General features: G+C 42.8%; 1 protein-coding gene across 3 annotated transcripts in view; it reads left to right on the forward strand.

Annotated features, from left to right (window-relative positions):
• TBX15 (T-box transcription factor 15) overlaps positions 1-6,424 on the forward strand; it is a 45,630-nt gene extending 39,206 nt beyond the window's left edge. For all 3 annotated transcript variants that reach the window (XM_072398478.1, XM_072398477.1, XM_072398476.1), the window contains exon 8: positions 1,875-6,424. In XM_072398478.1, the coding sequence (XP_072254579.1) occupies positions 1,875-2,656 (782 nt within the window). In that variant the 3' untranslated portion in view covers positions 2,657-6,424. The remainder of the gene's footprint in view (positions 1-1,874) is intronic.
• The last annotated feature ends 5,612 nt before the right edge of the window (positions 6,425-12,036 follow it).

The raw sequence follows: 12,036 nt of genomic DNA on the forward strand, positions 1-12,036 counted from the left end.
ACATACCTATCCCCCCTCTTCATCTGCTCTGCAGCTGAGCCCATTCTGAACTGGTGGTTTTATTTAAAGATGAAAAAATGCCCATAGGAATAAAATGAAGAGGTGATGAAAATGGCATTTTTTGCCTTTATACAGCCAAAGCTGTCTGATAATTCCTGGCAGGAGATCGGCTGCAGAGTGTAACAGATTAATCGCATTGCAGATATGAGGTTGACTGAGCCGAGATTTCATTTGTAATAATTCACTTTGTTTGTTCCTGTGTTCCAGTGATGAAAATATTAAAAGCAGAGTCAGGTGGTAGAAAATACTTTGCCGGCTGTGTTTTGCATTATAGCTATAGCGATATTTGCCAAATTCATGGGATACCATGGAATATCATAAACCACACAGATATGTTCAATCCCAATTTAAATAAAGTGAAAGTATCTGTATATATATATATCCAGATGTGGGTGCATGTATATATATTTCTGTATCTCATGTGGGGTAACTTCTCACTATTCATGTGGTCACCAGAAAAGGGCAAAAGGAAAAATGTTCCTGGTTGTGGCACAAGCAAACAAAATCCTGGCAAGGGTTTTACATTTTCTCTATTTGGCTCAACGCAATTAATCCTCCAGGGAAAAATTATCAAAATACATTCTAGATTCAAAGCAAAAGTTGTTCAAAGTCTTTTAGAAATCAGCTGCAACCCTTCAACATATGTCCCGACATGTATTGCCCAGGTGGGTCATGTCAGGGAAATGGTTGGTAACCTTTGACAAGGACGTGTCAGAAATAGCCCTGTGGTAATCTATTCTTGGAATAATAAATTCCTTTCCTAATGTTGTTGACTTTATTACAACAATAGCACTAATTGTAGAGTTTATCTAATAATGTAACATTTTGCTCAGCTGTTATGAGCTCCTATGATGAGCTCCTTGAATGACTCTTCCAAGTATCTGCTGGTGCACCAAGTGTGCCAAGAGTCCCATGTACCTCTTATCCTATCCGTAGTGTTTGTGGTAGGAAATGGCATTTTATTATGGAATAATATCATTTTCTATTGGCTGCTGTACAGCTTCAGGCCAAGCCTGGAACATTGAGCTGCACAGGACAGCAGCTGTTAGTCCTTCGTCTTGTTCCGTCTTTGCTTTATTTCTCTTGCGGAATAAAGTAGCCAGTGAACTTTCCGGTCAGTTGGATGGAAGGTTGTGAAGTCATTAATTCAATGTTCAGAGGAGGTTTAATAGATGTGATAGTGGAGAACCGCAGTCACATGCACCCACACCTGCCAGGCTGCCATGGAGAGCTTTATGATGTCTGGGCCAGAAGCTGGGCACACGGGATGCCAGGCACAGCTGGGGGTGACTCTGTTGTGATCAATGTAGACAAGTCCTAATCTAAGCATTTCATATTTACAGCCTTTTGTAATCATTTACATCCCTGAAAGCTGCAATAAACCCAAAGTACAAATTAACTGTGTGTAGGAATATGTACAAAATGTACTGTATGGGAAAAGTATGTAACCCCCCCACCACCTTATAATTGAGTTCAGGTGTTTGCAGTAAAGGGTTATGGTAATACCACAGCATGCAAAGACATTGTAGACAATCGTGGAAATGGTTTGGGGAAGAAGTTTCTCTGTTTCAGCATGACTCCATCTTCCAAAGTCCATTAGGACCAGTTTGGCATGGAGGAACTTAAGTGCCCTGCACAGGGCCCTGACCACAACCCTACTTAATATGTTTAGTATGAATTAGAACTTAAATTGAGAGCCATGGACTGCTTGGCCAACATTGGTACAAAGCCCAACAATGCTGTTATTGTACATTTTTGCCCATGGTTTGGGATTGTGATGCCCATAAGCTCATTAAAATGTTCTCTCTGTTTAGGTGGTAGCACCGGGACATCTCCTACAACATCAAGTACCGGCACTCCATCTCCATCTGCATCGTCTCACCTGCTCTCCCCATCTTGTTCTCCTCCGACTTTCCATCTGACGCCCAAATCTTTGAACGTTGGCTGCCGGGAAAACCAGCTCTGCAACCTGAATTTGTCTGAATACCCAGCCTGTGCTCGGAGTAATATGGCGGCACTTCAGGGTTACTCAGGTCTGAGCGACAGTGGATACAACAGGCTCCAAGGTGGCAACACCACCGGTAGCCAACCATCGGAGACCTTTATGCCCCAGAGGACTTCATCCTTAATCTCTGGCATGCCAACTGCTTCATCTTTACCGAGCAACAGCAAGATGGATGCTTACAGTGGGCAGCTGGGCACCTATCCCACCTCTCAGTTTCAGTACATGATGCAGGCTGGAAACCCATCCTCCAGCACGTCCTCTTCACATATGTTTGGAAGTGGCCACATGCAGCAAGGCTCCTATAATGCCTTCTCCATCCACAATCCTTACAACCTTTATGGATATAACTTCCCAGCCTCTCCCAGGCTAGCCGCAAGCCCCGAGAAACTGACTGCTCCTCAAGGCACTTTACTCTGCTCCTCACCATCCAACGTGGCCTTTGGAGACAGGCAGTACCTGTCCTCTGGCATGGATGCCATGCACATGATTGCCAGTCCTTCAGGCAACCAGCAGGCTACAAACGCCTGCGACAGCAGACAGTATGGAGGTGTTCCTGGGTCTTCTTCACAAATGTCTGTACACATGGTTTGAAGGCCATTTGGATCTTCATGGGTGGACTGTAGAAGCCACAATGCCTTGTAAGGGGCAGACATTGGCACGGAGCCAATAACGCCTTCACCATAGTGGATATACAATGCAATTATTACGGATGCAGCTTTCAGCAATGTTATCTCGCCACCTTTTTTTTTTGTTTTTTCCTTGAGATCGCCTTCAAGAAGCTTTGGACTTTTTTCATCATTAAACGTTTTATTATATATGAGAACACAGCTGTAATATTTCACAGAGCATTGTAAGCCAATACCCAGAACCAAAACCACAATACCAAAGAAAGGGGGGTGGGCAAAAAGTTTGAGGCAGCAAATTAATATGATTCAGCTGTCTCGGAAGTAGAAGATTCCAAACTTTTTGGAAACAAGCCTATTGTCCCGAACCATTGGTCAGTTTTTGATCCATGACAAAGTTTATCTTGAATTATATGTAAAGCCAAAGCTTTGTTCTAAATAGAATCTCCCCAGGACGGCACAAAAATCCTGATAGGGGTGTTAACCCTTCCCGCACTTCAAAAAGTTGTGACCTTGCTTTTTTTTTCTCTTCCATAACATTGGGCTGTACTTTGTATTTAAAAAAAAAGATTGTTACCTCAGTGGGATATTTTTTGAGGTCTCCTGAACCAAAGCAGTCCAGTCTGGTGAAGGTCATCTCTGGTTTCTGATATTTGTCTGCGGAGGTGACAATATTGTTGGGGGGCACCCAGAGGGTCATAGATATGAGATCTGGATACATATTGCTAATGGGTTCTGATATCTGGCTGCATGGGTGGAAAAAATTTGGGGGGCGCCCAGAGGGTCATAGATGTGAGATCTGGATATATATTGCTAATGGGTTCTGATATTTGGCTGCAGGGTGGACATCCTTTTGGGTGGAGGGGCAACCTGAGAGTCATACATATGGGATCTAACAGACATTGCCAATGGGTTCTGATATCTGGCTGCAGGGTTGGAAATAATTTGGGGGGCGCCCAGAGGGTCATAGATATGGGATCTGGATACATATTGTCAGTGGGTTCTGATATCTGGCTGCAGGGGGGGAAATAATTTGGGGGGCGCCCAGAGGGTCGTAGGTATAGGATCAGGATACACATTGCCAATAGGTTTTCATCTGGCTGTAGGGGTGGAAATCATTTTTGGGGACACCCTGAGGGTCATAGATATGGGATCTAACACATATTGCCAGCAATGAAACTGATAAATGGTTTAGTTGTCCTTCATCTTTCCTACAAATCTCGATTACAGAAAGTTGGAAGTTGAACTTGTTTGACTTTACGCTGTTGGCTGCCGTCAGGAATAAAAGAAACCAAGATGAATCATAATTGGTAAATCAGAGAGAAAATGTTTCCTTTGAACTCCTTGTTGTAGGTGAAGCGGATCATGTATAGAAAACCTTAAGTTCCTTTTAAGTTCCTTTAGTTGCTTATAGCAAAAAGGTCAGATAGACCCAGCCGGAGTCACAAGTCCAGAATACTCAGAAATAGCTTCAGCATTACATCGAGTTTTCCATTGCAAGTTCAGACAAAAGGAACAATTACTAAGGGCCGAGCAGAATTATGGCAAAAATCAGAACTCTAACCTTCTCTTCAGTCTTTGCACAGAGTTCTCCTGCACTGAAATCTCATACTCTGATTTCACTGTACACTTTAAGCTTCTCATAGTATACATTAGAAGCTGCAGTCAGACACAGCCGGCCCATTTCCTGGCAGGAGGACGCCCAGCATAATCCTTGGCCCGGCCATTTTCATCCATTGGATGCCAGTACTTTAAATCATAGATACTCGGCATCATATATGTGACCATTACCTAGGTCTGTAGTATAGAGATGAGTTGAAGGCAGAACATGAGGTTACGGTACAGGAAGAGAATATAAAAACTTGTTTACTGACCATCCAGCAACCCATCGAAGGAAAGGGCAATCCTGAGATCTGCACCCCATTACAGGAACATTTGGATGTAGAGCAATAAAAGGTCCCCACATTGCCAGAAAGCCAAATACAAAGTTATAAATCTCCGACCTTCTATCATGGTTTCTATATTTCTCAGTTTTATGGTTCTCTAACATGCATACGCTGCACATACAATTCTCTATAGACATGCCATTGATGGAAATTAGCTGCAAAATGGCGGCATGAGGGCTCCGATAAAGGGAGCAGCATAAACTAAAAGAGAAAAGAGCGGACACCTAAAAGTCCCAATGTTATAAGTAGAGGATAGAAGGAATGGATGCTGAATAATCATACAGAGAGAACTGCTAATTCCAAAATCATTTCCTATTCTGGAAGTTTCCATCTTTGTTCCTAATGTAATATTGTATAATGATAGGATAGAGCGGGGGACCCGCGTAATGGGCACAGCAGGTGAATAGGCAGTGCCGGGATGGCGAGGAAACCTCATAACAGTCAAAGCAAGTGTACAGACCTGGAAACTTGGATTAGGGATGGTGGGAAAACCTTATAATGGCAACTGCAGGTGTGAAGAGCCAGGATCCCAGGGAACCGCACATAATGGGCACATCAGGGCTACAGACCCGGTGCAGGGATCGTGGGAGCTGCTCATATTGGGCACAGTAGGTGTACAGACCAAGGAAATGGTAGGAGCCCCCAATAATGGGCCTAGTAGGCTATACAGACCCAGTAACCCAACAAAGGATCGTGAAATCCCCTTGTAATGGGCAGAGCAAGTCTTCAGACCTGGGAATAGTAACTCAGCACTGGGATGGGGGAACCCTTTATAATGGGCACAGAAGGTGTACAGTCCAGAGAACTCATTACACGGATCTCTTCAGTAGTGATACAAGAGATTGATATTGCCGAGTGAAAACAGCCAGTCGATGTGCATTTTCAGAAAGTAAGTTTACTTTAAAGCCAGTTGCCTTATATTTCACCAGAGTCATGTGCCTATATGTTGCTCTCCAGTTAGCACTAATTGTATGTAAAATATCACATCATCAATATTTAAATTGCAATCCTTTTTGTTGCACAAAAATGGCAAAAATGTATTTTCTTTAATAATTCTGCACATTTGTAAGAAAAAAAGTTTATGAGCGTAAGTGATAGCATGAGTGATCAATGGTTCTTTGTAGAGATTCCAGCCCCCCTGATAATTTTGGGGTCTGCCCTCATTGTATTTCCAATGATTTGAGATGATCCCTCTCTGCCCATTTCTTTCCCCCCACCAGGCCGCCACTGTTACAACTTCTGCTTCTCCCCCCATTGCCGTTTTGGTTACATTGTATGGATATTCTTCATGTTTACATATTCAGCACAGACAACCCGCCAGCTACTTTGGGTTGCAACCACAGAATGCCTTCGCCTGGACACCATGCCAGCCAGTGGTGCCACAAAGGGCACGGCGCCAACTCCTCATCTCGCAGCTCAGATGGAACTCATATCCACTGTGCCATTGTTTGGACGGTTTTATCAGCTTGTATTGCTTTTCTTTGTGCCTTTTTAGCCCATCAAAGCAGTGGGACCCCTTGGCGTGTCACCTCCCGAGTGGGGCCTGAATGGGCCCGGTGGACTCGGTGCCCTTTGGTCTGCTGCATTGATACGATGTTGTTTTTGCCATGGTGTGACAGTGCGAGCTATGAAATAATCACTTTCTGTTTGGATGTGTTGTAGATAATGATATTTAAATGGCGGCGCTCTGGAGTCGGACGCCGCGTAACGCCGTGTAACATAATACCGTGTATAATAATGCTGTGCCAAGCACACACAGAATCCAAATAAATGATTTTTTGGCTCTCTTACTTTTCTTTATTTCCAATTATTTGTTACGCTTGCAGCCTGATATGAAAGAATATGGATTGCTTGTGGATGGAATAATGTGTCCGGATAGAGAGATTTACTAACAGGAAGAGAGGGCAAATCTCCCGCAGCAGGGGCTCAGGTGGGAAATAAATATGGGCCATTTATCCAATAATAAAGAAAGTTTTAACATTTTTTTAAAGGTCAACTACCATCAGCTGCTTCATATCCCCAACAGATTCTCCAAATTGTACTTCATTATTGTGGGAGGGGCAGAAACACAAACATTGTGGGAGGGGCAGAGACACAAACTACTGGGGGAAATCTCCCTATTGTGGGAGGGGCAGAGACACAAACTACTGGGGGAAATCACCCCATTGTGGGAGGGGCAGAGACACAAACCAGTGGGATCATTATGGGAGCGGCTTAGACATGGTGTGCTATGGCTGTAGATGAGCAGAGTAATTTTTTTCTCTGATGTCAAAGTGAATTTGGTCTTTCCACTTTTTTCACCCTTCCTTAATCTGTCTCAAAAACAAAGCAAAATTAGTAAAATATTTTTGCACAATGTTTTAAGATCAAAATACCCATCCATGGCTCCAGAATATTATTACAGAAGAACAAAAACTTGGAACAATATCTTCTCCATTAGAATTGAAGTTTTGGTCTTATTTCCCTCCAGTAATAATTTGATATCCACTATAATTTAACATTTCTATGTGAATACAGGTTTTCTGGACACCTTCAGACCACGATAGGTCCTTCAAGCCAAGAAGGAGAATTTTACTGTTGTAATAATCACCTAAAATACTTTATATGGCTTTACGCCGTGTGGGGTCTCCGAAACCACAAGACCGCCAGAATTCCTGGAAACCTCAGTCATGCCGATATTAAAAGAGCCTCAGCCTTGCTTCTATACATTTATTCCTTAGTTTCAGGTTTTAGGCAGCCAGAAACAATAATAATGATCCCTTCACAGCTCTGCTATAGCTCTCATGGACCAATCTCTGGGTTGGGAACGAAGACTTTTTCAGAATAAGTGGGGCCATAAAGGGGCCGATTGATGTTGCTATAAAATATATCTAAAAGTCTGTGGACCCCTGACTATCACATCTCTACAGTATTGGTCAATATCACATTCTAGAACTTGTAGCCAAAACAGTCCTAAGTTTTAGAGAGAGTTCTCTCAACTGTTTGCCATGAAGCTCAGAGAAGACAGAGACCTGGTGATGGTAAAAAGAATAATTATAATTATGGGCCCTGAGGAAGAGGCGGCAGTCACCTGAATTGTGTTGTCTGTATCATTTTATTATTATGCTGCAGAAAGAAAGAAAAGAGAGTGATGGGGGGACAGGAGGACAGAGATGGTGGAGAAAGAGAAGGAAAGTAGTGAAAAGAAAGGAAGAAGGAAAAAGAGGAGTAAAAATGGCGGGGGGGTCTCCACCATCTTTTCCCCTCTTACTCTCTCTTAGGTGTTTGCCATGGAGCTCAGAGAAGACTAGTGCTGGTGATGGTGTTCCTTCTGGAATATCTATTTTGGGCCCTGAAGAAGGAAAGCCAAGTCACCTGAATTGTGTTGGCAGAATAATTTTATTGTTATGCTGCAGCGATAAATAAAAGAGAGAGGGGAGAGAAAGAGAGGAAAAAGTAGTGAGAAGAGAAAAAGGGCGAGAAATAAAAAAAGGGATCTCCACCATCGTGTCCCTTCTCATTCTCTGGGCTTGATTTTTCAAGGTTCACCAAGACTATCATAGGTGATGCAGCAATCCTAGAATGGCTCTGGTCAAGGATTAAAACGTTTGCCTAATAATAGCAAATTATTTTAAGATATCCATTACAAGTTTGCTGGATCACCCAAGTTCACTCATGATAGTCCATCTTCAGTCATGGAGAGCTTTAATAAGTCAGTACCACTCTCTCAGGTGTTTGCCATAGAGCTACTGGAAGATCATGTCCGGTTCTTAAATCTGAAGAAGAGGGGCAAATCACCTGAAATGTGTTGTGAAATGTGAAAGAGAGGAAAAAAAGAAAAAGATAGAAAGGGATTTCCATCATCTCTCTAATTTTTTCTCTCTCAGGCATTTGCCATGGAGGGGCCACGTCTGGGTCTTAAACTTAGTATTCCAAGCAGAATAACTATAAATATGATCCCTGATGAAGGGGAGCCCAGTTATCCGAAACGTGTTGGCTCTATCGATTTACTGTTATGTTTGCAGAGAAAAGAGAAAGCGAAGGGGAGAAGTGAAAGATATAAAAGAAAAAGTGAGAGAGAAGAAAGATAAAAAGATGGAGAGGAGAGGGGAAGTGAAGAAGAGGGAGAAAGAGAGGGAAAGAGGAAAATAAGCTAAAGAGAAAATGATCTCCTCCATTTCTTTCTTTCTCCGGTGTTTGCCATGGAGCTACTGGAAGACCTTGTCAAGTTCTTAGAGCCGATGATGATATTTATTCCAAGAATCATAAATCTAATTAAGAGCCCTGAGGAAGGGGAGCCCAATCACCTGAAATGTGTTGGTTGTTTTATTATGTTGTTATGTTCAGAGAAGAGAAAGAGCCTGAAATGGTAATGGTCCTGACAAAACTCTCCCAGGTTCTTCCATGATAGTCCATCTTCTCTATTGTTGGAGAACGTTAATACATTAGGCCCAATAGGAGAGAGAAGTGGAAAGGGGAGAGAGAGTTAGTGGCGGAAGGGGGTATGGGGAGGAAGAATGTACAAACTTTAGTTCCTCAAAATATTTTGTTGCTTTCTTGATCCTTCCAGTCAAGTCAATAGAAATGAATATTTGCAGCAATGTTCCTCTGTTTAAGGGCCACACGTAGTGAAGGCAGACAAAGTGGCTTAATAGCCAATCACAGGCCAAGGATTGTTTGGGGGGAAAGGGGGGATGGGTAGGTAAGGTTGCATTTCGGATATTTTCCTTGGGCCCTTCTATGCACTCTGTTATTAACCTTTACTTAACCCGAATTATCTGATTGGCTTATTTCGTGCCCTTTGTAAGCAAAGAAGGAATAATTGCTAAAAAAAGGAAGGAGAACAAGATGGGGAAGAAGCACAGGTGGGAAACCATCGCTTAATGGAAAAATCAATAAATGGAAGAACTCCGAACCTGGGGGGGGGGGACAAGAGAGCAAGTTGTGAAAATGATTACAGACAGAGACAACGTGAAGAGATTTATTTTTAGAAGAAGAGTAAATATTTTTCTGCTATAAGCTGTCATTGTGTGCCCACCCTGCGCTCAATAATGCCGATGACCCCCCCACCCTGCGTAACACATGTACGGTGATCTCACAGCCCGTTAGTGGTTCGGAAAGCCGCCAATAATCGTCAGTGTGTTCAAATCAATCTCCAGTTCCCGCTGATGTAAAGACGAAGGATTTGGCCGATCCCTCATCCTTCCAGATGGGACCCAGATCTTGTTTTAAGTGCAAATTTCCTCGGCATTAAGTCTTCACCGCCCTCCCCACACTAATATAATCCAGATTGTATCCCAGATCAAAGACACAACAATCGCTCGGGGCCGCTGATCGCACAAAGTAGCCGCATTACCTGCACATGGTCAGAGCTGTGGGGGGTTCAGGGAGTGTCAACGGAAGCAGAAATGATTGGAATTCTCTGTAGATGGATCAATATGGCTGCACCATGCAATGGAAAGACTTAAAGGAGCGCCGAGTGTTCCCAACGCCCAATCCCAGGAAGGGTTTGCATGGAGGTAGAACTTTTTATTTTTACTTGTGACCCCAATGGAGGGATCTTCTCTTACTTTAGGTTCCTGTGACACCCAACGTTTCTCCATTCTACTGAATATAACAACCCATGACTTCCTGCTATGATGCCCAGGGGTAGGCACACTATCTGGGCCCTCCGTGTCACCAGGAATTCTTTAATTTGTAACACATCAAACCAGTGGTAGATGTAGTCAACAAGAGCAGAACTGATGGGGGGTCCCCTGCTAAACTGACTTGGGATTCTCTAGGGTCCCCTGTTGGCTAAAGAGGATCTGGGGCCCCTGTGTAATAGCACCCATTGCACCCCTCTTTGTCTGCCCTGGTGTCAGAGGCCATCTGCCCCAACAAACAGCCCCCCCGTCATTCAGGGTTTCTCCTTTAACAGCCAAATTTGCTTTTTGCTGGGATAAGTAGAACTCCAGGCCCATCAGATGTCTCATGGACCCCAATATGGTGGCCATGTCTCTCCTTCTCCTCCTGACCATTGGTAACACACACAGCCCCAAGCTTCATCTTGTAAATGGCCAGGAGGAGAGGGAGGGGGAGACCTGAGCCCAACGTTGGGTCCTACAGGGCTAACATGTCCCGAAATATAGCACGAGCTCCAAACATGAAATAAATGAGCAGATTTGCAGGATAAAGGAGAAAGCCTTCATGATTGGAAGGGGGTGGGGGGCTTTCTGGAATTGCTTTAATCCTTGTAAAGTTATTGTTCCCAGAATTGGGCTTTCGTTTTGTAAATAACGCTATGTAGCAGAAACATTATCATCATGAGAACAAGTCTCAGAACAAGAATCCAGTGAACATGGGTCGGTTTCTGTAATATACTGATCTCATGGTCTCCTCGGACTTAATACATTCCTAATCACTGACACCGGATGAGGATGATGCTCACAAAATTATCTGAATGCTTGAATCAGATGTGTGATGGAGACCACCGAAGCCAAATATCAGATTTATATCCAAGCATTCTTTACAATCACCAATGGCAGCTTCCATCAGTGGCTATGTTAAAGTGAACCTGAACTCCAAAACACTTTTGCAAACAAAGTCAATAGCTGAGCTCCCCCCACAATTCCACATATATTTTTGGAAAACCATACAGATTTCAGGAGAGAATGAATGTTCTTCTGAATTCAGCTCAGTGAACAATACTGCTGACTCATCACATTAGAAAGCAAAGTTAAGAAAACATTTTATTTCAAAGGAATTTATAGTAAAAATAAACCCATTACTATCAGAGAAAATTACATTAGATTGGTGAGCTATGTAGGAAATTATCAGGAAGCAAATGGTGACCCCCCTCCATGGGAAAACACACTGTGCAGCTTTGTACAGCGAGATGATGATATTGTATGATTGTATTATCATCTAATAAAACAATGTGTTCTAATATTGTAGAATGTATCAGAGATCAGGCCAGGTTTGCTTTATTACCAAAGATGGAAAACGTTGTTTTCTTGGCTTTGTATCTTTAAATTATATTGAAAAGCAAATTTTCTAAAGACAATGCCACCATAAGAAATCTTGATTTGCCCTTTATAACGTAATCACATAATGTAATTAATTAATAAAGTAATGGGAAAGTTATAGTCTGATGAATAGGCACAAGGCAGACTTGTCTGACCAAGAACAGAACTAACACTAAACACTAAAAAAGAAAGCAAATAATTGGAGTTTGGTTGGAGTTTGGGGAACCCGTGTCCCTGCTAGGGAGAATTCTGATTTATTACTCTGCAGGCGGCTATACACGATTATATATTGCACATATGTTACATTGGGGTACAGCCATAGCAGCTCGGATTTTGACAGAAGCACCCCAATAATGATCAAAACAAATGATAGCAAGCCAACACTTTTCAGGGGTTGCATAAAGCCCCGTTCATCA

This window comes from Pyxicephalus adspersus, chromosome 1, assembly GCF_032062135.1.
Source record: "Pyxicephalus adspersus chromosome 1, UCB_Pads_2.0, whole genome shotgun sequence".
NCBI lineage: Eukaryota > Metazoa > Chordata > Amphibia > Anura > Pyxicephalidae > Pyxicephalus > Pyxicephalus adspersus.